The sequence below is a fragment of the Nuphar pumila genome, chromosome 1 (genome assembly GCF_984573655.1).
Source record: "Nuphar pumila chromosome 1, dmNupPumi1.hap1.1, whole genome shotgun sequence".
Lineage (NCBI taxonomy): Eukaryota > Viridiplantae > Streptophyta > Magnoliopsida > Nymphaeales > Nymphaeaceae > Nuphar > Nuphar pumila.
Genome location: NC_143249.1, coordinates 41276941 through 41304712, shown reverse-complemented (window position 1 = coordinate 41304712; position 27772 = coordinate 41276941). Strand labels below are relative to the sequence as shown.

At 38.2% G+C, this 27772-nt stretch overlaps 1 protein-coding gene across 1 annotated transcript in view; it reads left to right on the top strand.

Moving 5' to 3' along the window:
• The first annotated feature begins 13637 nt into the window (after nt 1–13637).
• The window catches only part of LOC149848793 (Mitochondrial substrate carrier family protein), a 124936-nt gene continuing 110801 nt past the window's right edge, over nt 13638–27772 (top strand). Inside the window, exon 1 of the mRNA XM_089997497.1 lies at nt 13638–13796. Coding sequence (XP_089853623.1) covers nt 13738–13796 — 59 coding nt within the window. The 5' untranslated portion in view covers nt 13638–13737. The remainder of the gene's footprint in view (nt 13797–27772) is intronic.

Sequence of the window (27772 nt, the reverse complement as noted above, 5' to 3'; positions counted from 1 at the left end):
ATATATATATATATATATATATATATATATATATATATATATATATATATATATATATATATGTGTGTGTGTGTGTGTGTGTGTGTGTGTGTGTGTGTGTAAATGTTTGCTACAATCAATTGTATTTAAAATTGACTTAGCAAACTTCTTTTTTTTAACATTTATCTTTTTGGTCCAAATGACTCCATGGATATGATCTATATTTTTTTAGTGGGACTTTTTAATTGAATCACCGGAATTCAACCTATGTATAACGCTTTCCGGCAATGCAACAATGGAAGGCTATAAAATGCTTTGGTTTTTTTTTACTCAAAAAATATGTTTTTTCATAAAAACAAATGATCCAAGGGTTGAATACATCTATGAGGTTAGATTGAGTGAAAACAACTTGAATCATGATATTCTAACTAGATTGTACCTACAAACGACTATATTAAGTATAAACCATATATATATATAGGGTAAATATTGGTTACAAAACTAATGGGCTAGAAATCATAGGTGAAAGTTGCATCGACTCAATCTAACCACATAAATGTGTTCAGCATGATTTGTTTGTTAAGGATCAAACCTTGGATCGTGATTTTCTGATGTAAAAATGTGATCTTTTGAGTTATGAATTTTTGGCACATTGTGAGACGTTGATTTTTAGACCTCTTTAAAAACTAATTACTTGTTATAATCACGTGATTCAAAACAAGTTTCTTACTAAAAAAATCATTTAGATCAAATATTTAACATTCGATCCACAAAAAATTGAAATTTTTTGAAGAAAAAGTGTTTTCTACTCATTAGTTTTGTATTTACCTATATATATATATATATATATATATATATATATATATATATATATATATATATATATATATATATATATATATATATATATATATATATATATATTAGCGGTGGAGCCAAAAATATAAACCAAGGTGGACACTAATGCACAGTAACGTTTGTAGCAAATAAATAAAAAAAATATGTGTGCATGTATAACTGAATCAAAATCTGGTAAAGAGAAGCATCAAATTAATAGTAAGATCTGTTGTTAATTTGAGATTTCACATCCAAATCCAAATGTATGCAGAAAAAGTATTTGGTTAACTATCTTATGCTAACCAGGTCCGGATCCTGTACTATTTGGTTAAGCCAGATTTGATAAAGGCTACATTCGAACTGCATCTGTCCATTTTATATTGATATGCACGTGTAGATTTGTAGGGTAGGCTGCAAACAGTTTAGGTCTAGGCTGATCCGGTGCTAAGTTCATTTTTTAAACAGTTATCTAATTTTGCATGTGGTTCTTACTCCAAACACAATGGTAGAGTTATGGATCCAGATGTGATCCAATCCTCTTTCACATTGGATTTGTAGAAGAAAAATCAAGTTTAATGATTTTTTGATAGAATATATAAAATGGGTTGGATAAGGCAGAGTTCTGAACGTTTCTAACTCACATGAGTAAATCCCACTCAATCTGATCCATTTGATAAACCAGCCTCATTTTAATGGGTATATCTGTCCAAATTTCTTCATGGGCAAAATCGGTTAAAGATCCAACTTAGTTAAATTTAGAGAGAGAGAGAGAGGTCAGGGTAAGGAAATTAAATATATTTTATGTTCTATATTATATGTTTTAAAAATTATTACTTCTTTGATCACATAACGGGTCAAGCTTACGGAAAAAACCAAAACTAACCTGACATGGTGCTCTCTGTGTGTCAGAAAAGTGGGGCCTACTCTCTTTTTTATTTTTATGGGCAATAATGGTAATGGTGGCTTTCCACATTTTTCTCCACTTACATGTGGGACTATTCTCCCACAAGGTACTCAGTTTATGCATGGGTTGCATGGGAAATGCAAAGTTTCTTTTTATAAGTGCATTCCTATTTTAATTTTTTTCCTGTTTGATGACAAGGAACCCTTTTTTTTTTTAAGGGTTAGGCACACCACTACCAGTTATACAATCATACTTTCAACGCCCCAACACAAGATGACATGCACTGACTGCTGCCAGACAAGCGGAGGCCCCAGTTGTTAATGAGAAACTCTTGTCAAAACAAGAAAAAAACCCGTACCCCACTACCACGCTGCCTTAAGTGGCTCACATTTGAAAGCTACACACTCATGCATCAGTGGAGTTTGATCCAACACCTTCATCTCAGCCCTCAAAATCACCTTGCTGGCCATGCAGGCGGCCCCGTGGCTGTATCTCTCTTAAAATGGTTGAACAACAAGTGGATTTAGTCCTATATCAATAGGGATGGCAGTGGACCTGTACGGGTCCGGGACAAGGTCTCCACCCCCGCCCCTCTCAAAATTTTGCCTTTCATCCCCACCTCCATCCCCGTACGGTTTTGATTTTAACTTTCATCCCCTTCTCTGGACCGATGCGGTATGGGGTGGGGCAAGGCGGGGTGGGAAAAAGCATAAGTCCATCCCCGCCTCCCCCACACAGGTTTTGATTTTAACCACCATCCCTGTTTTCTGTCCTCCATCCCCGGTCCAAACGGGGTGACACGGGTCGGGGCCCCATTTTTCCCCAGTCCACTGCCATCCCAATATAACAAAGAGTAAAGAGAGACAATATGCCCTTTCAAACTCTCCGGTTTGTGTCAAGCAAGCTTCGGGTTTACTATTATATCTTTATAACGGTACATGTTTTTTCATTATTACCTTTTGGATCGTCCAATCGAACATGTAAGCAAGGTTTTTTAGTTAAGGTTTAGAAAATCAATAACATAATTTTTTAAAATTTCAAATTAAAAGAACTTTTTTGTATTGTTTGAAAAACATGATCCAGGGTTGATTAATTAGATATTACTATAATCAATAACTTATTTCACCTTTATTTAAGGATAAATAAAATAGGTTCACCTTTTAGTCTTATAAACTTCACATGGGTGAAGTGGAAAAGTGCCATGAAGGTACGGACCAATCGGTCTCCGAACGCGTAGCCCTTGTCGACGTCATTACAAAAGGATAGAGCTTCCAAACTTTGGATCGATATGCATCCTACCCAAGTTGTATACTCCTAATTAACATGTTAACGCCATAGTGACAGTTTGAATTTTTTATAATCTTGCGTTGTTGGGCAAAAAAATGAATAAAATAAAAAACAAAATTTTAATTAGTTTTTAAAAAATAAAAATAAAAAAACAGAAAACTTAATTTTGGCAATATTTACCAATAAATATAAAGTCCAAATTGGGAGCCAAATCATAATCGATGAGGTCAGGTAGGATTGAGTTATGAGTGTGATCCTGCTCCTTAGATATGAATAATGCAATTGAACCAACCTTTGATCCAAATCTAAAGTATTTCTGACTTGCGTTCATCTGAATCCAACAATAATCTGACTTGGCAAATCCGAATCCGCATGGGAGGCCTGCCATCTTTGCAATAGTCTATGGTCCAGTAACCACGCCCTGCAAGGCCATATTCTGGGCCGAATTAGAGGATTTCACCAGAACTGTGCAGTAGCCTTGCATTATAGCGGGGGACTTAAGTCAGTGTATAACCAATCCAACTCCAATAAGCCGATTTGCAGCGGGGCTGCTAGGGATTTTAGGAGCTTTATTGTTCGAGCTGATCTCGTGGATCTTCAGCTCGAAGGTGACCTAGCAAGAGATCAGACCCATGCCTATGCAAGTTGAACCGTGTATTACTCTCCCCAGTGATCCTCTACTTCATTCATGACTTCGACTTTGAGGGTGGAATCCGCCCCAAGACTATTTCTAATCCGAGTCACTTAATCATGACATGGGGGACAGGCTTTAGGAGGGATCAATGTTAAATAAATCGTGTAGGCCTACATATGTTTAATCACACATTATATGTTGTCTAAGGTTAAGGCTCATATAAAGTGATTACATAGGCCATACCATATCTCATATGGTATGGTTATATTATGTTTAAAGACCTCATGTGCCCTTATTTGTTAATTTCTTATTTTATGATGAGCTAAATTGAAAAAAGACTCTAAAATGGTTATAATTAGGTTATGGTCTCCAAAACCCATATATAGTGGTTGTTCTCTTTTGCCTCTTCATCAAAAAAGAAAATTGTCTCTCTCTCATCAAATTTAGAGAAGAAGGCAAGGCTACGTACAGAGGTTTTGGAAGATCATACCGGTAAAAGATTTACCGGATAACTAATGGATTCAGGTACGCTTTCGCATCAAGTTTAGTTTATGATCTTTTCAATGATTTAACATAAACACGTTTAATGATCAAATGAAGTGTTTTCTTAAATTTTTAAATCCAACAATTAGTATCAGACCACCTTGTTCTTGTTGAATCGTTGAAATATTTGGTTTAGCCATTGTATATTTTTGTTTTATGAGTCGTTGAGATCCCATCAGACTTGTTTTTCCCTTTTGATCGCTGACATAAGAGGCTATTAAATAAAAAAAAATATTTGCTATAGTTGGCAATGTTGTTTATGGTTTTGTTGGGATCGGCGATCCGTCGTGGGGGTAGCGCGTCCCTTCGATAACTGCAGACCACCAGTGGTATTCAACGTAGGCACCATCGGGTGCCTGCATGGTTTTCCTGAGAAGGGAAAGGACCAAACGGTTGTCCAGTCACTCATTGGTTTTGATGAGGAACCAGATCCCCCTTCTTTTTTTCCTGATCGGCGGTTGGGCACGAGCGGAGGAGGGCTGCATGCCATTCGGTTGCGCACTAGACGAAAGGGAGGGCCGTTTGGCCCTCCCCTCTTTTGGTTCATCAGACAAGAGACCGTCGGATGGAAAGGAGGGTTGATCGGCCCTTCCCTCCTTTTGGATCGCCGAACAGGTGTTGGATAGGGTGGGAGGGTTGATCGGTGCTAGCACTCACATAAGTGTGTCTATGCAGAGTAATGTCGATTGATGGGCGATGGTAAATCAGTTCAAGTTGAAGCAATAGAGACCATTAGGTTATTATTAAAGAATAATAGTTATTTAGATTTGAAAGAAACATACATTATATTGTCATTTAGATGGAATTTGGTTTCTATTACCGTATTAGACAAATCTGGTTATTCTTGTTTATTTAGAAATAGTTAATTTAAATTGTTTCTTGATTCAAATTTTATTGGGACTTATTCTTTATCTATGATTGATAACCTATATTTACTTAATACTATTGTCTCATATAATGAAAGCTTTCATTCAAGTTTCTTTAGTACAAAACAAAAATTATCAAATAAGAATTTTACTTTATTATAGCACAAGCGCTTCGGTTATATTTCTAAATAAAGAATTGAAAGGCTTGTGACAAGTGAAATTCTTGATTCCCTTAATTTCACTCACTTTCAAATTTGTATTGAGTGCATAAAAGAAAAACAAACAAACATATAGAAAATAGGTGCCGAGAGAAGAACATACGTCTTATAACTAATTCATACGGATATTGGTGGGTCATTCCCTGCAACTTCTTGAAATAGTCAACAATATTTTATTACATTCATAGATAACTATTCACGTTATAGGTACCTATATTTGATTCATGAAAAGTCTCATACCCCGAATGAGTTCAAATCATTTAAGGTTAGAGTTGAAACCCAACTTGGCAAAAGGATTAAGGTCGTCAGAGCTGACCGTAGTGGTGAATACTATAGTAGATATAATGGATCAAGTAAACAACGTTTAGGGCCATTTGCTAAATTCTTAGAAGAATGTGATATCGTCCCTCAGTACACCATATCAGGCACTTCTAGCATGAATGGTGTTGCTGAGATGAGAAATAAGACCTTAAAAGATATGGTAAGGAGTATGATTTATCATTCTACTCTACCAAAGTCTCTCTAGGGAGAGAAACTAAAGACTGCAATTTATGTATTGAATAGGGTACCAACTAAAGCAGTAACCAAGACCCCATATAAAATGTGGACAGATAAAAAACCTAATATAAAGCATTTTCATATTTGAGGATGTTCAGCTAAGGATAGGTCATATAGGCCACATATAAAGAAACTGGATTCAAGAACAGTTAGTTGCTATTTTGTTGGATATTTTGAAAGATCTAGGGGTTATAAATTTTATGATCATGTGAATAAGTCCTTTTTTTAAACGAAAAACACTTGTTTCTTTGAGGATACTGAGTTTGGGGGAGTGATAAGGTAAAAAATATTGCTTTTGAAGAAGACTATGTTTCTCTTCCTACAGTTGTTGTTGACAATGATCAAATTACTATTTCTAATATTGTTTCAACAAATCCAGAATAAGGCAATGTTCTAGATCTTCCTATCTAGAATCAAGCTTTTACTCTTGGAGTATAAATTCAACAACCTCAAGAAATACCTCAAGTAACTCAAGAATAAGTGTCATTAAGAAAATCCACTAGAGAAAGGAGAATGATAATTCTAAATGATTATATTATTTTTTTCAAGAATATGAAGGTGATACTGGATTAAAGAAAGATGATCTAATCAACTTTCATCAAGCTATACAAAGTTCTAACTCTCAAAAGTGATAGATGTCATGCATGAGGAGATTAAATCCATGAAGGATAATGACGTGTGAGATCTTGTCTCATTACCTGAATGTGTGAAACCCATTAGTTGTAAATGAATATTTAAAACCAAGAGAGATTTGATGGGTAATGTGAAAATATATAAGGCACGTCTTGTTGCAAAAGGGTTTACTCAAAGGGTAGGCATTGACTATAAAGAGACTTTCTCTTCAGTTTCTATGAAAGATACTTTCAGAGTTATGATGACACTTGTGGCTCATTATGATTTGGAGTTGCATCAGATGGATATAAAGACTGCATTCCTTAATGGTAACATTGCTGAGACAATATATATGGTGCAACTAGAATATTTTGTCTCAAGTAACGCATCAGAAATAATTTACAAATTAAATAAATTCATCTATGGACTTAAGCAGGTTTCCCGTCAATGGTATCATAAATTTCATCAAGTTGTCCTTTCATTTGGTTTTGAGATGAATAAGGTTGATGAATGCATATACCATAAGTTCAATGTGGATAAATATATTTTCTTAGTTTTATATGTCGATGACATATTACTTGTCAGTAATGATATAGGCATATTGCACGAAACCAAGAGATTACTGACAAAAAATTTTGAAATGAAAGATCTTGGTGACGCCTCTTTTGTATTAGGGATTCAGATACATCAAGATCGTTCTCAAGATATTCTTGGATTATCATAAAAGAGCTACATCGAAAGGATTCTTTATAGATTTGGCATAAAGGATTGTAAACCAGGTGACATCCCTGCCGCTAAGGAAGACAAGTTCAGTCTCACTCAGTGCCCCAAACACCTTTTTGAAGTTAAAGATATGGAAAAATTTTCCTATGCATCTGTTGTAAGGAGTCTTATGTATGCTCAAGTGTGTACACATTCGGATATAACATACATTGTAGGGATGTTGGGTAGATATCTAAGTAACTCATGGATGGGTCATTAAAAAGCAGTCAAACATGTTATACGGTACTTGCAAAGAACAAAAGGTTATATGCTCACATACAGGAAGTTAGATCAGTTGGAGATAATTAGGTATTCTGATTCTGACTTTGTCTGATGCCAAGAAAGTTGCAGATCCACGTCAGGTTATGTTTTTCCGTTGACTGAGAGAGCTATCACTTAGAAGAGTTCCAAGCAAACACTCATTACATCTTTCACTATATCAGCAGAGTTCGTAGCCTATTATGAGGCATCCAATAATGAGATATGGTTACACAATTTTGTCACTAGGCTGCAGATTTTAGATAATGTTGAAAGGCCACTAAAGTTGTTTTGCAACAATAATTTGACAGTGCTATATTTCAATAACAATAGGAGCTCGTTAAAGTTAAACCATATTGACATTAAGTTCCTTGCTGTTAAAGAAAGAGTGCAGAATGGTAAAATATTTATAGAACATATTGGCACAAACTCTATGATTGTGGATCCGCTTACCAAAGGTTTGCTACCCAAGGTCTTTCATGAGCATACTGCTCGAATGGGTGTTATATCATTTAATGATATGCTGGTTTAGTGGGAGTTTGTATTTGGATGTTCTATGATATAATAAAGTTTCATTTTACTACTTCAGTATAAAGTTCATATTTCGGTTTCATTCTGTACTCATTTGTTGTGATCTCACTAAATAATAATGTAGGACAAGTTGAAAATAGACATGTTTGGATCACATTACATGTAATTTTTATGCTTCACATCCATACTTGATCTATGTCATTTGGTTATGTCAATATACGTGATCATTGATGGGTTTAATTGCGATGATTGCAATAAAGACTGCTTTGGTTATATGTTGACATGATCAATGGATCAGATTGTTAGAGATGTCATATGATAATATAGTATTTTTTTAGCACATAAGGTTAGAATGCGTGATTGTAAGGTGACATATGTGGCCCAAGTGCAAGATTGTTAGATAAATCGTGTGGGCAAGCGATCACATATGGTTGGGTCAATTGATATCTCATATGGTATGATTATGTTATGTGCAAAGACCTTATGTGCCCTCATTTGTCAAATTTTTATTTTATGATAGGCTAAATTAGTAAAAGATTATAAGGTGGTTACAATTAGGTTATGGTCCCCAAAACTATATATAGTGATTGTTATCTTTTGCCTCTCCATCAAGAAAGAAAATTGTTCCTCTCTCATCATGTTTAGAGAAGGCAATGCCACATATAGAGGTTCTGGAAGATCATACCTGTAAAAGATTTACCGGTGCACCAATGGATTCAAGTATGCTTCTGCATCAAGTTTAGTTTATGATCTTTTCAATGATTTAGCATTAACAATTTTAATAATCAAATAAAGTATTTTCTCAAATTTTTAAATCCAAAAGTCGATGCTTCAGGTTTTAGCATTAGTTGATATGTGAAGGAGGCTTCAAGAACTGGTGCACCAATCTTGGTCTGCGCCCATTCCGGATACTTGGGCAACTTTTCACCTACAACAGAAGCTCTCCCGTCTTTGCAGTGACATCAGGCTCTATCTTAGGTCTGTGAGAGTCTCCAAGTTCCACCTGCTGGAGGAATGAGAAGTAGAGTTACTTGCTCTCTCGAGTGGACCGAGTAACACGAAAGACTCCACTGCCTCCATCGGGAAAGAGAGGTTATTACATTTATCAAGGAATGGTTGAGTAAGGGAAGAGAATAAATGGCATAAGAGGTCCATAGTTCTCTGGCTTAAGGATGGGAATGAAAATAACTTCTTCCATAAGTACGCTTCAGACATGAATCATTTCAACAGACGTGAGTTCATGCGAATTGATTATCAAGTTGTTGAAGGCCCCAGCTTCCTCCCTGCAGTTACATCTTTTCTCTCTCACCTCTTCAATGCACAACAGTATCAGGGTGGCTCAATTTCAGAAGTGTTGTACTATCGGCTAACCCCTGCACAGGAAACGATGCTCGATGCTCCCTTCCTATTATCGAAGGTGAAGAAAGTGACTTGAAGTCATCGGGCCTAGACGAGTACCCTATTGACTTCTTTCTCTAGTTCTAGGATCTCATTCATTCGGATCTGTTCTTGCTCTTCACTGAATTTTATCACAATGCGAGCATGCCTAAGGTGTTTGCTTGAACCGAGATTGTGCTCCTCCCCGAGGTGCATGATGCGACTTAGACTCATATCCATCCTTGGCGCTCCCTACTGAATACTCTCTAAGGTCCTTGCAATTAGGTTGCAGGGTGTCATCTCAGACGTGATTGGTGCTTCGCAGCATGCTTTCATCAAAGGGTAGGAAGGTACAGGATTGAGTGGTACCCGCCTTGAAGGCTAGTCACAACATTTCAGCTTCGAACCAACCATACTTCATGCTAAGTTTAGACATCTCTAAGGCATTTGATCCAGTATCGTGGCCCTTCCTCATGCGACCCCTGCGAAATATGAGATTTGGTGATAAATGGTGTAAGTGGGTTAAGGAGCTTGTAGAGACTAAGTCTGCCTCAATGAGACCTTGGACTAGTGTTCGTCCTGCACAGAGGTCTTCGCTAGGGCTGCCCTTTGTTCCCCCTCCTCTTCAACGTTGTTGTTGAGGGGCTGGCAATCTCGTTTAGACGAGATGTAGGGATCAGGTTTAGAAACTCGATGTCTTTCTTCGGGTTCGACTTCAGCATCTTCGACAAGGCCTCCATCATGCAGATGACGAGGATTCTTTGCATCCTCAAAACCTTTGGATTAATATCAAGCCTTCACATTAATGAAACCAAGAGTGAGGTATTCGTCTTCAACGCCGACGTGGTGAGAACTGTTGCGGCCTCCCATATTTTTGGTTGTCAGGTTGGGAAGTTGACAATCTTTTACCTTGGAGTTCCACTCGATAGTCGCTTGGATCGAGTGGAGGCTAGGCTGCAGTCATGGCAAGGTAAGTACCTTTCCTGGGCGGGAAGGCTAACCCTGATTAAATCAATATTGGTCGTCCATCATATATATAGCTGCACACTGCGCAACCATATTGGTCGTCCATTATAGGCATGATGAACGGCCACAAAAAATGCGGAAAAACACATTTTTCTTCATTTTTAGGCTTTAGCGATAGTCTAAAACTTGTCACTAAAGGCCCCTGGTGGAAACTAGGGCCTTTAGTGATAAATTTTTTACTGTCGCTAAAACCTAAAAATGTAGAAAAACTTGTTTTTTCATGTTTTTTGTGTTGGTTGTCCATCAAGACCGTGATCGACAGCCAGCATAGTCTCGCTGGTAGCTGTGCACCCAAGGGTTGCACAACTCTCTCTCTCTCTCTCTCTCTCTCTCTCTCTCTCTCTCTCTATATATATATATATATATATATATATATATATATATATATATATATATATATAATGAGAGAGAGAGGAAACTCACCACAAAAAACGAGTTTCCTAAAACCTAGGTCTCCTTATATGGGAAGGGACGCAGGTAATATGATCTCTTTTATTTTTCCTATATCTCAAGAAAGCACATTCAATAACTTTTGCAGAAAGTTTATCATTTTTATGAGTAAATATATAACAATTGAAAAAAAATTCTTAGCCTTTTAAAATAAGGAGTCATTTTAAAAAGTTTTTTCAAATGGGGAGACATTTTTTAAAGAAGCTATTTATTAAGTTGAAGTAAAAATGGCCTCAGCCAAAAAAAATTTAGAATATCCCTAGAAATAAGAAGGGTTCTAATGGTTTCTACTATATGTCTATGTTTTATTTTCGTTAACTCATTTTATTCAAAAGTTCTAGGGCAAGATCTTTAAAGACAAATTTCAGTTTGTTTTAAGTAATTTTGAAAGTCATTTGACATATACTCCCCTTTAGAATCTGACCTAAATATAAATATGTTACTAAGAAATTGTTTTTTAATCATTATACGAAACTCTATAAAGAAAGATAACATATTATATTCGAGAATTAGAAAATATAATCATGTGTATATAGTGAAATCATTCACAAAAATAACATAATAAGAGTAACATCCTTTTGATATGATCATTGAAGGACCCCATATATCCAAATGCACTAATTTAAAAGATCCAGTAAAAACAAGAGATCCATGAGAAAAAGAATAACTTTCATTTTTGAAGAAATATAATCTTTACAAGATATATATTTTTCATTACAAATAATTTTTTTAAAATAAAAATAGATACAACTTCAAAAAATTAGGATGCTCAAGTATCTTATGCCAAGTATCAATATCTTTGTCTTGTACATAGTTACAAAATTAATTAAGTGAAAGTGTCAAAAAATCCATAAGGTAAAGATCGCCTCTCTTATGGCCTTGTCCAATTAAATTTATTATATTTAACTAGTAAACTGAGGTCATTTGATTAACTCAAGCAAAAACTTTGGTAGACATTTGCATCTCTCAAACGTTTGATGTGTGAATGAATTAGATAAAAAAGTTTAGAGGTATTTAAAAATATTCTTAAAATAAATAAAAACCATGATTTTTTAATTTATTATTTCCTAAACAAACGCATCTGACCCCTGCTTCAAATTAGGAGTGTCAAGGGGTCAGGTTCAACCCAAATCCGACGTGTACTAAACTCAATAGGGTTAGGGGTTGGTGATAAAGAAGGTCCGATTAGAATTTGAGATGGAATCAAAGGGTCCAGTTAATATATGGAACAAGGTATGATTTGTGAAATTTCATAACAAACTCGAGCCTCACCTGAGTTTCCATTAAGATATGTAATTTTTCAATGCTAAAAAATAAAAAGATATTATTTTACCAGATATAGTCTGAGTATAGTTCACGTAATTCTTATAGGACCCGGGTATGATTTTTCTTACAGTGGGTCTGATTGGATCTAAAATAGGACCACCTAGGTCCAAACCAGATTCGACCCGTTGACACCCTTAACGAGTAGGGATGGCAGTGGATCGGGGCGGGGGTGAAAGCAGATCAGGTCATGCTGAAAATGAGCATTTTTGCTCATGCCAACATCGTGGTCGCTCGATTTGTATTTCGAAAAGCTAAAAAGTCAACAAAACTACGTGGCATTCATCCAAAATGCAAACAAACGACCACAATGTTAGCATGAGCAAAAATGCTCATGTTCAGCATGTCCTGATCTGCTTTCGGCGGGAGCGGGGGACAAGGTCTCCACCCCCGCCCCGTCTTAAAAAGTTAACCTTCATCCCCAGTCCATCCCCATGGCGGGGGGACTTTGGACCTCCACCCCCGCTCTGTTCCAAACTAATTATCCCCATCTCCGCTCCCACCACTACCTTCGCCCCGCCCCATCCTCACCCCGGCGCTGCCCAGTGATTTCAGGAATGATATAAGGCCTACTGTTATTATTTTCAAGTAACGGAAACACACAAAGTTTTAAGAATAGTAGAAGTACAAAAAAATGATAAAAAAAATGGTAGTAAAGAAAGGTAGGAACCATTTGCATTTATAAAAGGTAATAGGAAAGGTCAATACATGGATGAAAGAAGGGTAGTGTATGTGCATAGAAAGAGTGACAATGATGAAAAAAAGAAGACTGATGGCACAAAGAAAAATACTTTGGTCGAAGGAAGACAAATTTAAAAATAAGAAAAACAAGGAAACAAGAGAGGTTTTTACCATGTTTATGTAGTCAAACCTTTGTAACCTTTACCCCACTATGATGTAATTAGAAGGTGATGGCGTCGATGGTGGACGAGTGCGATCGATGGTCCCGATCTATTCTTCAAAACGAGTGCGATGGAGGCGTTTGCACCGATGGTGGACGAAGAGAGGGCCGGCGATGATGGTCACCAACGGTGATGGAGAACCATCATCGTCGTTGGTGGACGAATTTGGTATCGACGATGATGGTCGCCGATGGTGGACAGAGAGAGAGGGCTGATGGCCGACGAACGTGGTGTTGTACGATTTAGGGTTAGTAAGTTAGTATATATTATTGTGTTTTTTTTTTATAATTTTATTAGTTAGGTTTAGGTATTTTAGTAATATTATTAATGAGGCGGGGCGGGGGAAAGTGTAAGTCTGCCTCCATCCCCCCACAGGGATAAATTTTGGCCTTCATCCCCGTTTAATGCCCTTCATCAGGCGGGGCGAGGCCCCGTTATCCCCCGGTCCACTGCCATCCCTATTAACGAGGGGGTGGGTCAAAGATCTAAACGGTCACATTTCAAAAAAAACTGGTGTCCGTCTATTTTGACCAACGTATGAGAAAAAGATATAACACGAAAAACAGAAATAAAAAAAGGAAAAAAAGAAAACGAAGAATTGCTTATCAGAGAGGGCAGTGATTCCGCGTCTCCCGCTTCGTAGAAGGGCGCGGTGAATCGTCCTCCCTCCATGGATCCTCCGCGAACTCGCGTTCACACTTTTGGGCAATCGGAAATCAATTGGGACAGGTGAAAATACGGCTCTTTCTCTCGCTAATTGCTGCTTTCTTGATCCTATTTGTTCCTGAATCACGAGTTTCTTTGATGGGTTTGCCTTTTCCTTCGATGGGTTTTGGGTAAATTGCTTTCTTGCACCTTTTTTCCTATCTTTCCGGCCGTTCTGGGAACTGGGTAGTAGTTTCGATATTTTTGTAGTTTTCTTTGATGGGTGTGCCAAGTTTTCATGATAGATTGGCAATCAATCTGTAAATTGGATAAGATTAGATTCGATATTCGTAAAGTTTTCTTTGGTTGGTGTGTCGTTCTTTGGTAGATTTTTTGGCTTTATGGTTTGTTGTTTCTCTCTTGCCAACATTCTGGAAATTGGGGAGCGACTAACATTTAAGGTTTTCTTTGATGAGTTTGGCATTTTCGTTGCATACATTTGTTTTTTTTTTTTGAATTTTACTTTAACAATATTTCCTTTCTCGGAAGCGGTTTTAGAGATTGGCCAATGCTCTCTCTCTCTCTCTCTCTCTTTCTATGTAGGTATGTATGTATTAGGTTTTCTTTGATGAGGACGTGATCTCCATGACGGGGTTTTGGTCTAATATGTTCCTATGTCTTGTTTAACTGTGAACAAATCATTCTGGTAGATGGGATTCAGTTGTTTTCAGATATCTGCTGAATTTCTTTTTCATTTTCTTGAAAGTTTTAGTTTATGTGGCTATCCCCCATTATTGTAATGTATTCCGATTGTAACTGGATTAGTGATTTATGTATTGTATGTTAATTGTATTCAGCTGTTAGCCTGGACGGCACTTAAGAACTGTCACAAAGTATTTAAAAAAGAAAGAAACCGAAACTAATATTTTTATTGTTCTTTCAAAGTATTGAGATTGCTGTTATTATCTTGATAATATCATTGTAGTATTACGTTTTGTTAAAATATGCTGATATTTTGGAAAATATCACGTTTTATGATATTCCAAGCTATCTCAATGCTTGTGATGAGGTCCCCATATGGGTGGAAAAGATTAGCTATATTCCGCGCATCTTTTACATGATTCCCACGAAGTTTTCGAATTTGAAGATTCGATGGACAGATTTTCATGATTCATGTTTGTCCATCAGTTCTGTTCTATGTACATACAGTTTGTGAGTGAGATCAGACGTGCATCTACTTATTAGCACTTTACATATCCTGATTGCAAGGACAAACCATCTTTCTTTTCGCCATAGCAGGTGCACATCTTTTAATAGATACTAACACACATAACTCTTCTCTCGTATTAGCATGGAGACAATTCCCCCATAGGGATGTGGTATTTGGTAACATGGAGAAAGATAATATGCAATATGTAATCATGATTCCTTTAGTAACTATCTGTATAAAGTTCTCCTCATTATATTGCTGATGGCATCATGTAACATTTCTAGTATAAACACAGGAGGTTACAGTTTCTGGGTTACATATTGCTAATATTAAATGATAAATGAATGAAGTTCAATCTGTGGAAGTAATTGCATACAAACTATTTTTTCTCCCAAGTTAATTGGCAGTTTTATATTATGATGGCTGGCTTCAAAACATTCTCATTTGAGGTGATTAAATGCTGCCTTGTTACAAGTTTGTAGTTTGGCCATCTATTCTGGCTTCTTGTGCAGAATAGTTGCCATGTGTCTTGTGGGACAGCTGAGTGCTTGTGATATTGGGGTTTCTTGGTGCCATTGTGTAACTACCCCAACTCATACCCAAGCAAAAGTGCGGAATTTTTTTTTTAAACAACTCCAGAAATTTTCCCGAAGACCTGGAGCCTTTATAGTTCCAACACAATTAAGAAACTCGACAAACCACAAATGTAGTATTATCAGAGTGCATAAAAATTAAATAAAAAAAAGAGCCACGCTGCCTAAGAGAGTCTGCCAAACAATCGTGTAACCCCCTCGTGGTTCCTCTCATGAGCAAGTCGCCTTACTGGGCATCTGAGGCTGCGAAAAATACAAAAGTAAGGGTGTCAAAAATTCAAAAAATTATCTGTACAAATCCCTCTAATGAAACAAATAATCATAAAGAATACAGATAAGATTCATGTTATGTCACAAGGACTCTTCAACTAGGTGCCGCACCGGCGTCGCACTCGCACCCGATGTAGTCAACCTGACCCTGGGTGCAGTCAATGCACCCAGGTTCATTTATGTTCAACTTTTGGACTTTATATATATGTATATAATTTTTTATATTTTTGCCACACCCAAGGTCATTTATGTCCAACTTTTGGTCTTTATATATATATATATATATATATATATATATATATATATATATATATATAATTTTTTATATTTTTGCCACACCCCCGCACTCAAGTTTTTTGAAAGTGCTGCACCCTCGCACCCGCACACATGTGACATAGGATTCATGCAATAATTTAGAGGGATATACTACTAAAACAATTTTCATAATTTCATTTAAGCAGTAAAAATATTCAACATGCAACAAAATGCAAGATCAAAATATCAATTGTGTATCATAAGCAAAGAAGCAAGTAAATATGCATGATCTAATGCATAACAGAAAAATGCATGATTTCTATGTATATGCATGAATAAATTATTATCTTTTATCAAAACATTATTTTCATATGCATGTCCCTATTAGGATGCACACAACTTAAGTTTATCTTTTTATTACCTTTGCCCGCGGATACACCAAACATGTAAAATTTCTGAGGTAAATAGAGTTTCTAGGGTAACTTAGCACACAAGTTGTATTTTATTACTGTGTTCTAAACTTAGCCCTCGACCGAATCAGCCTTCGAAACATTAGATCTGTACATCTAATGTCAGGACACCAGGGACCTCAAGATTCATAAGTGCTACTTTCTTGATCTACCAAAACAACAACTGTGTCTACACATCACCCTCAGGTAAAGTGACAGATTCTCCCTAAAACCGTGGTTAGGAGAAAGAACCTCAATATTGGGTTCAAATGTAACAATAATGCACACAGAGTTTTTGTATCCTCGTGGTTTTTCAAAACCGAAACTCTAAGAGTCTCATTCTAATGACGAGATATCTCAGAACGTATATTACATTGTTTTTTTTCTTTAACTTATTATTAATGCTCATTTATTAATTTGTAATTCAATATGCAAATTTAGTAATCCAAGTTCACATATCCAAATGCGGGGTTCATCACGGGACCACAACCTGCGAAAAATATAGAACAATGCAATATAGTGAAACAATACTAGTGTGACTTTTGCGATGAATTAAGACAAGTAAAGAAAGAGCAATCTGGGCTCAAGGTTTACCAAGCCTACGATGATCCATTTTGATCATCGTTGCATCATATAAAAAAGCCATAACAACAAACCATATATGCCATGATGTCCACATATTTCCAAATGCACATTCATATATGTCATTTTATCTATCTGCATGAAACAATGCTATTCATATGCATGCTTATGAATTCACGTAATCATGTTAAATGCATGCCTTCATTTAATTTACATGTTCATATCAAATGCATGCTTTCGTTCATAGTTCACTTCACATAACACATGTTGTAACGCCCCAAAATTTTGACTTGTGATTTCGAAAACATTATCGAAAAACCTTTCAAAGATTTAAAGTTTTAACTTTTAAAAATGACAGCGAAAGACATTTAGAAAGGAACATAAGTCAACAATCCTGGGTACGTTAGCTGAATAAACATCATTCACATAAACAACAACTTAAAGGAATTGAGGAAATAAGGCAATAGATTAAAAATCTGCAGTTTATTACAAAATGAGCATTTTTCCAAAGTTCAATAATCTAAAGAAAACTCAAAAAGACTCAGAGCCAAGCCGCCAGCAGAAAGAAGGTAAATCTTGATCCATATTGTACCACGCCATCGGCCACTTGTGAAGCCCTACTCCTCACCTGCCCATGAAATGAGTCAGTTTTATAACAAACCAGTAGGTGCACGAACAAATAAGTAGAATGAAAATAAAACAGGACATTCATGAGATAAGCAATTATGATATTAAAACAATCAATACGATTGTAATCTATTCTAACAAGTGTAATATGTGCAAAGAGCTGTTAGTTGAACCATTTCAAGCAGTGTAAGTCTCAATCCTCTACAACTATTTAAGAAGATATTCTTTAAGTTCTGATATTAACTAGCCTGTGGGTACGCACAGACGCGAAATGTAGAAACAGCTGAGACCGATCCGGGGGTTTATTATGTCAGGTATTTTCATTAACCCGGATGGCTGATTGAGTCCGCTCCTAAGGGGACGGTCAGTGACCAAGAGAGTAAATCCCCAAAGGCATTCGTGGCTCATGGATGCATCCAACTTCTGCAGAAGTACCTGGGAATTACCACCTAGGATAATTTATGGTATTCCCAATTCTCCTAACTCCGATGACTGGGGAAGCCGAGTCTTTTGCCCGTGTAGTGGTTGTTAACAACCTGTCCATCGGAGTTTTTGTACCATCCATCCTTTCCCTTGATGAACCGTGAAGGTCGAATGGGTACGACGGGGGTTTCTTAACCGCCGCCCCATCCTACATGCTCTGGTCTATTAGACCCACCCGAACATCTTGCGTGTGAAGGCGAATGATCACCATTTATGTGATCTCAGCATTGTACTAAATGCACGCATTGAGGTTGCTACAACCTTATCATCCAACCATCGTAACCCACATGAGACGTATTTGTTCAAAAGTATGATCGTACCTTCTTAGAGGTACAACTACGATGAGAGGGCAACATATAATGTTTTATGATTCTTTTGGTTCATACATGACATGTATTGCTCTTTGAGCAATTGGCCTGTGGAGGCCGACATTATCTCATCTATATCAATAAAGTGTTGAGTTCCCACTTTAAGGTACTCCATGACCTCTCGTCAAATTTATACCATACCTGCCTTAAGGTTCAGTTATAATTGTAATTGCAGTGGGTTTCTCTCCAGAAATGAGTCTATTCATTAAGTATGCAATTTCAAAAGGATAAGCATGCAGGACAGACAATCACAAGTCAAGAAGTCCTACAGGTAAACAGGTATACCAATTAAACTACTTGATTCTCTCTAGAATGAGTCTACCCATAGAGTTTACTCTAAGCATGTAGTTTCAAAAGAATCAGAACGAGTAAAACAGTAACTAGCAATTCATAAATTAAATACTTCTTCAGATAAGCAGGTATGTAAAATAACTATTCTATCTCAAGAGTCTTATTTTATTTTATTCATCCAAAATCCTCGTGCGACTTTCCCCTACCTCGGGATGTCGTGCAACTGCGTGCGTCTACGAGTGTAGATGATACGAGGCTCAGGCCGCTGAGCCAGAGCGGGGTTCAATGCGAAGTCTGCAAAAGTGTGAGTATCCAACGCTACGTTAATTATCATGCGAAGAATAGAAAGTCAGGCCTGTCGATCGAAAAAGAGAGAGGCAGCAGGGGTGTGCCCCTGCTCGCCGAAATCAGAAAAGCGACAGGGGGCGAGCCCCTACCTGCTGACAACAGCGGGGCGTCAGGGGTTGAGCCCTCTGTCGAAAACACCGAGGCAGCAGGGGGGTCAGCCCTTGCCGATCGCAATGCAGCGGCAGGGGCTGAGCCCCTGCCGACAGCCTCGAGACGACAGGGGGCCAGCCCCTGCCAGCAACATCAAAGTGGCAGGGGCTGAGCCCCTGCCGGCAACATTTAAGTGGCAGGGGCTGAGCCCCTGCCGGCAACATCGAATCAGCAGGGGCTGAGCCCCTGCCGACAGACACGAGACGGCAAGGGTCTAGCCCCTGCCGACGGCGATAAGGTGGCAGGGGCCAACCCCTGCCGACAGAGAAAAAGAGATCGGGACGAGGGGTGACAGGGAGGGCAACTGACCTCCCGTCGGTTTCCCTATCACCCACAGGGGTGAGGGGGTGTCGCAGGGGCCTCGGTCCCCTGCCGGCACTCCGGCGAATTCCCAGAGGGAAAAGGGAACGACAGGGGCCCCATAGGCCACCTGTCGGGCCCCCGATGGGCACAGGGGAGGTGGGAAGCCGCGGCAGGGGCTGTGAGCCGCTTATCGGCCTCCCGACAAGGTGACAGAGAGGGGGGTGTGAGGAAGAGAAGAGGAGGAGAACGACGTACCTGGGAGGCGGTGGCCGGCGTCGGCGGCGTGCGCAGCAGAGGAGGAGGGGGGTCGTCGCGAGGGGATCGAGGGCGGCGTGCGCAGGGAAGAGGGAGTTCGGCGCGATGGGGGGCGAAGGGCTGTGTGCCTCCCCTTGCCCTCCTGCAGAGTTTTTTAAAGGCCACAGGGGCGCGATGAATGGGGAAACCCTCGATGGTTTCCCTAATTCGCCCGATATTGCAGGTGGGTGGGTGTGTGTGTGTGTGTGTGCGGCGCTCGGGAGTTGGGTTACTAAAACCCTAAAGAAAAGGGGCCCGGGTCGGGTCCGAATCCGACCCGACCCGACCCGGCCCGGCCCGGGTCCAATACATTTTTTTTTTATATAGTGGGTTTTACACATGTAAATACTTAAGCAAGCAGGTTCATTCAATGTCACATCAACTTCATGTATGCCCATGCCTGTGAAAGCAAACATGTAATAGTAATGGGATTGAGCATGCTATACCCCGTGCCAACATAAGAGACTTCCACTCTTTTGCGTATTCAAATAACCAATCTGGAAATTTAATTACATAGCTGCACACATTCATTCTATATATGCACATGCACTAGAGACAAGCTTTGTAATAGCATAACACTTAAGCATGACATACCCTATCAAGGCATGTGAAAAATTACATTCATAATATGGATTAGAAACAAAACACATGCTCCTAACAAAGTCTGGAAGTCTGCAGGCATATTAAATTCGAAACTCCAGGTTTAAACCACACCGAGTGTTAACTACCCCTCTTTTTTTTTTAAAACCCTCTTGCCCAGCCGAGCCCACTCGGCTGGCCTATCCGGCGAGACATGCCTGGTAACAGGGCCTGTCAACACTAGTATGGGTGCTGTCCCAGTCTGACCAGACCACCCAAAAGTTTTTCTGTTTTTTTTTTAGCACCCAGTCAACACAGTCGGCTGGGGTTCGACTTCTGAGTCGGCTGGGCCTGGCAGTCACCACACAGGCCCGGACCGGCTTGTCGGCTCCCTGCCAGGGCCTGATAGCCAACTGAGTGCCACTTGGCTGGGCTTCCTGTCAGCCCAACAACCACAATTAAAGATAATTTTTTTTGTTTGGCCCTTTCAGCCCGCAAACCAGCAAAAAGGACTATATGTTTACGCTTCCTGGTATGTATGTGTGTGCCAGTCTATCTCACAGGTATGCATGTATATGCATACTTAGAAATTCGTCCTGTGCGTACATGCAAATCTCCATTCAAATATATCTGTATATTCAGATTCTCTAACAAGTGAAGACACTTATGCAAAATCACACTTCAGATATACTTATATAGACAGGTTTGGTTGCAGTCTAAATGCACATGCTTAATTTTTCACTCGATTTTCACATGAATTCTGACTATAATTAGTCGTCCTAAGGCATACCATTAAACCAACTATTTTAACATGAAGCCATGTTAAAAAACCCATCAATGCACTTATGCATAAATATTCATACTCTTATTCAGTTATGCATGTACAGTTTCACAATCCACATATACTATCATATGCATGTTCACATTCAAATATGATCAACCTATATATTAACATACTTGAGCTGAGATTGTTCTGAAGTATGCATGATGCTGAATTTCTTTCACATGCTACATGCCTCCAACGACCCATAGTTTAGACTATTCGTGGGAAATGATTTTTATAATAAAACATGCATCCAATAAGCAGCTTTTATCATAAATAATGGTCTGTTTTATTATGAAAATAGACATATACAGAATTTTTTTTCCAGACATACAAAATTAAAAATACGTCCAACATGAGGATTCATAAACCCCCCAACCATGTATTTTAGAGTGAATATCCAGATTCACTCTTACTCCATGGATTTCACTAAGACATTACATGGAAATCAAGTCTATATTCAATTTTCCACTTGAATCAAGAGAGAAAACCCATATTAAGAATGTATATGTACATACGGGTCCAGATTTGGACCCTCAGACCCGATCCGATCAGTGTACAACAACAACAACAACTACGCCTTCATCCCAAAACAATTGGGGTCGGCGATATAAACCAACAACGAAAATCATTCTGGGTCTTCCACATGAATCTTTCTCCTCCATTCATTTCTATCCAATGCCATGTCCTCGGTGAGGTTCAAAGCATTCATATCCATTCCTATCACCTCCATCCATGTCTTCCTAGGCCTACCCCGACCTCTTTTAACTAATATATTTTCCCATTTCTCCATCCTTCTAACTGGAGCATCATTAGGCCTTCGTCAAATATGTCCAAACCACCGTAAACGATTATCTCTCATCTTATTTTCAATGGGTGCAACGCCTACCTTCTTACGTATCTCATCGTTCCGAATCTTATCTTTTATTGTATTTCCACACATCCATCTCAGCATACGCATCTCAGCTACACTCATTTTTTGAATATGATGTCTCTTGGCAGCCCCACATTCCGTACTATATAGTAAAGCGGGCCTAATAGTCGTCCTATAAACTTTCCCTTCAACCGCAATGACATTCTACGACCGCACAACACTCCAGTTGCACTCTTCCATTTCATCCACCCAACCTTTATCCTATGATTTACATCTCCATCAATTTCTCCATACTTTTAAATGATAGATCCCAAATATTTGAAAGAATCATCCACCGGTAGCTTCACTACACTCCCATCACTACTTCGTTGCTTACTAAATCCACATTCCATGTATTCTGTCTTACTCTTACTCAACTTAAAACCTCTTGCTTCCAATGTCTGTCTCCATAATTCTAACTTAGCATTAACCCCAGCTCTAGACTCATCAATCAAAACAATATCATCAGCAAACAACATACACCACGACACATTTTCTTGAATTGATCTCGTAAGCTCATCCATCACTATAGCAAATAGGAAAGGGCTTAAAGCAGATCCTTGATGTAACCCAACCGTTATAGGAAAATTGGTTGTCACTTGTCACCCCTCCACAAGTGCGAACATTGGTTACTACTCATTCATACATATCTTTAATTATACTAATGTACTTGAGAGAAACACCTTTCTTCATCATTGTCCACCATAGAACGTCCCTAGGTACTCTATCGTAAGCCTTCTCCAAATCAATAAAAACCATATGCAAATCTTTGTTCCTCTCTCTATTTCTCTCAATAAGTTGTCTAAGAAGATGTATAGCTTCCATAGTTGATCTTCCAGGCATAAAACCAAATTGATTCTCCGATATCATGACAACCTTCCTCAACCTAGACTCAATCACCCTCTCCCAAAGTTTCATAGTATGACTCATGAGTTTTATACCACGATAGTTTGTGCAATCTTGTATATCACCCTTATTCTTATATAGAGGCACCAAAGTACTCTTCCTTCACTCATTAGGCATCTTATTTGTCCGCCAAATCTTGTTAAAAAGATTTGTCAACCATTCTAAACCTTTCTCTCCCAAGCATTTCCAAGCCTCGATAGGTATACCATCTGGGCCAACTGCCCTTCTTGATTTTATTTTCTTCAAAGCATACCGATCCGATTAGTGTATTATATATATATATATCAAAGAATAGGGCACAATTCTTATTGATTAAGAATCGTGCTTCTCGTGGCTGCCTCCTCTCTTCTCTTCCTCACAACAGTGATACAGAAGACCAAGATTATAGGTGCGTGATTGTAATGAAATATGCGGAAAAGGAAAGTATGTCCTACAATGGACATTCACACATAGAAATCAAAGAACAAGTCCAAAAGAGGACATACACAAAAGCCAATAATGGCTAGAAAGCATAAAATCTTATAAAGGCACAAAGAGGCTTGTAGAAGCCACACATTACAAAGGGGGAGACCCCACTTATTTATAGGCAAGAGAGAAGTGAGGGAGAGTTAGAGAAAATAGAGAGAGAGGGATCATTGTGACCGTTGGGGGCCCAACGACTCTTTGTTGGGCCCCCCAATGGCTGTGCATTTAATGCACAAACAGAACAAAAAAGAAACAAAAAACAAATAAGAAAAAAAGGAAAAAGAAAAAGGAAAAAGAAGAAAAGTAAAAAAGACTACAATGCCCCTATTAGGCGAGTTTACAGAACTACCCCTTATCGGGTAGTGTGTGATAAATATATATATATATATATATATATATATATATATATATATATATTGATTACATATATTTTAACACCCTCCCTCAAGCTTTACGGGGATACAACCGAAAGCTTGTTGAGAAGAAACATGAAACGAGGAGCAGCAAGGGCTTTGGTGAAGAAGTCCGCCAACTGGTACTCGTATGTGACGTAGGGCAGTGCTATGGTGCCTTTTAGGTATTCATCTCGAACATAGTGGCAATCCATCTCTATGTGTTTAGTACGCTCATGGAAGGTGTGATTGCTTTCTATATAGATAGCACTCTTGTTATCGCAACACATCTTCGAAGGAACTGAGATGATGATGCCCATATCACTGAGGAGACTTCTAAGCTACACAAGCTCCATGGTTGTAGTGGCCATTACACGATACTCCAATTCAGTTGAGGACAATGACACTTTGTGCTGCTTCTTGCATCTCCAAGAAATCATAGAGTCACCTAGGAAAACACAAAAACCAGTGGTTGAGACTCTATCATTGGGATTTCCTCCCCAATCAGCATCTGTATAAGCAATTAAATCAAGAGATGATGACGAGGAAAGAAAAACTCCCTTAGTTATGGTGTTTTTAATATATCTGACAATCCTTAAGACTGCACTCATGTGCACAGTTGTGGGTGTATGTTGAAACTGACTAACGGAGTGAACTGCATGAGCTATGTCTGGCCGAGTGATGGATAAGTATGTCAGAGACCCAACGAGTTGACGGTACGAAGTAGGATTCTCGAGAAGTGTCCCATCTTCCAGCCTTAGCTTTGCATTGATAACCTCAGGGGTTTCTGTCTTCTTATCATTCGAAATTCCAGACTTGGAACAAATGTCAGCGGCAAGTTTCATCTGAGAGAGAATATACCCTCGGGGAGAATAGGCAACTTCAATACCTAGAAAATATCTTAAGAAACCAAGGTCAGACATGCCAAAATTTTCTTTTAAAATTTTCTTAATATCATGGATTCCTTGCTCATCACTTTCAGTGATGATCATATCATCAACATATAGTAGTAGAATTACTACAGAGGACCCTGCACTTTTTACAAACAACGCAGTGTCAGTATAACATGAACGAAAATTTAAGCTAGTCATGACATTGCTAAATCTGTCATGCCAAGCCTTTCGAGCTTGTTTTAACCCATATAGTGCCTTTTTAAGTTTAAGAATTTTATTTTCACCAATAGATACTCCAGGTGGAGGATCCATATAGACCTCTTCACTTAGTTCGCCATTAAGAAATGCGTTCTTAACATCCAATTGATAGATAGGCCATTTTTTAACGGATGCAACCGCAATAAGAGTCCTAACACTAGTCATTCTAGCTACGGGAGCGAAGGTTTCTTCATAGTCTATTCCGTACTCTTGAGCATATCCTTTGGCTACCAACCTAGCTTTATAACGTTCTAATGACCCATCACTTTTAGTTTTAATTTTGAAGACCTATCTACATCCAATAGACTTCTTTCCAGTGGGTAACGAAGTTATTTCCCAAGTTTTAGCCTTTTCAAGAGCACTAAGTTCTAGTTTCATGACTTCAACCCATTGAGGAATGTTTTTGGCTTCATTATAGTGATGATTCATGATAAAAGTGTAATGCAATTAGGCATGCCCTATATTTAGGTGTTAGGGACTCATAGGAAACAAACCTATTAGGAGGATTGGAGATTCAGCTAGATCTCCTTAAAGAGGTTTCTTCTATGTTTGAATTTTGAGAATATTTTTCTAAAGCACTTATGAGAGCTTCTTGACCACGCCTAGTATAGGTTTGAATAGACCTATTCTCAAAATTATTACTTCCATTTTCAACATTACTAAGAGGAGTATCCTCTAAATCATTAGGAACTTCCTCTTCGTGAGGAGTCACATCTTCTTGAGAGAGAAGATCAAATAAGAAAGCATATTCGCTTTCATCAATATCTTTATTTTTCTCAAAGCCGTTCTCATTTTCTAAAAAGGTAACATCTTTGGATACATATAGTTTGTTGCTTTTGGGGTCGAAGCACCTAAAACCTTTTTGATTTTCTCCGTATCCTAAGAACACACATTCGATAGCTTTGGGAGATAACTTATCTCTTTTATGTATAACGACAAAACACTTACACCCAAAAATTCTTAATCTATTAAAATCGGGTGTTCTTTCAAAGAGTTTTTCATATGGAGATATATTTTGTAGAGATAAGGATATCATTCTATTTATCAAATAAGTGGAAGTTAAGGCGGCTTCGGCCTTTGGAAATGAGAAGAGTCCTAGTGGTTTCCAAGATGTGTCTATGCTTTCTTTCGGCTAGACCGTTTTGTTGAGGAGTCCTAGGACATGACCTTTGATGACAAATGCCATTGATTTCTAAGTATTCTTGAAATTCATTTGATAGATATTCTCCTCCGGAATCGGATCGAAGAATGGAGATATTACTTGAAAATTGGTTTTTGACAATCATATGAATTTTTTTAAAGAAATTAAAAACTTTGGATTTTAGATTGAGAAAATAGATCCACACATATCGAGTGTAGTCATCAATGAAAGTAACATAATATGAGTATCCTCCTTTTGATATGACCGGAGAAGGGCCCCAAACATCCGAATGGACTAATTCAAAGGGTCTTTTGGACACAAATGTCCTATTTGGAAAAGTGGTGGATTTCATTTTTCCAAAAATACAACTCTTGCAAACAAAATGTTTCTCATTACAAAATTTCTTTCTAAAAGGAAAGGAGTACATTTTTGAGAAGCTTGGATGTCCAAGTCTTTGATGCCAAGTTTAAATATTTTTATCTTGGACATGATTACAAAATGAGTTAGTGAGAAGTTTCAAATTGTTTATATAGTAGAGATCTCCCCTACTCCTATGGCCTTGCCCAATCCGCTTCCCGGACTGGAGATCCTGTATAGAGCAATCCTTGGTTGAGAAGGAGATTTCACATCCATGATCATATATTTGAGAAACAGATAAAAGATTTAAATTAAGTTGAGGCACTACCCTTACGTTTGGCACAAAAAAATATTTTGAAAAGTTTAAAGTTCCAAAACTTTTAACTTGTAAAGAGGTACCATCGGCGGTGGAAACAAACGAATTTTTGGAGTTGCTATATACATTGGATAGTCCATTTTCAATAGGGGTCATATGAAAGGATGCTCCAGAATCAAGAATCCAAGAAGGCATACTTGGAGGAGAGGAAGAGGCAATGGCGGCTCCCGAAGTTGACGGCGATTTGAGTAGAATTTGAAGTGCTTCGGATAGTTGAGCAAGAGAAATGGACTCTTTCCCTTTCATTGGCTCCTCTTTCTTTTGTGAAAATTCTTCAATAATAACAACTTTACCTTTTGGAGGTTCATTTATCTTCGGACAATTAGGTCTTATATGACCCGGTTCTTGACAATGATGGCAAATGACTTTCCTATAATTGCCATTATAGTTATTTTGCCTCCCAAAGTGTGGAGGCTTATAAGCTTTCATATGATTGCCGGGTTTAGACACGGCAAGAACTTCATCTCCTCCTTTAATCATGCCAAGACGTGTTTCTTCTTGGAATATTTCGGCTATGGCATCTTCTAAAGGAAGAGGTTTAGATCTATGAAGAAGGGAGGATCTAACTTGTTCATATTCGGGCCTAAGCCCATGTAAAAATTAGAAAAAGTGTTCTTTTTCCATTTGTTCTCTTCTCATTTCCACATCTTCACTAGATACCCATTTGGGCTCAAGAAGGGATAGCTCATCCCATAAGGGTCCAAGAGTGCTATAATAATCTCTTACACTCATTT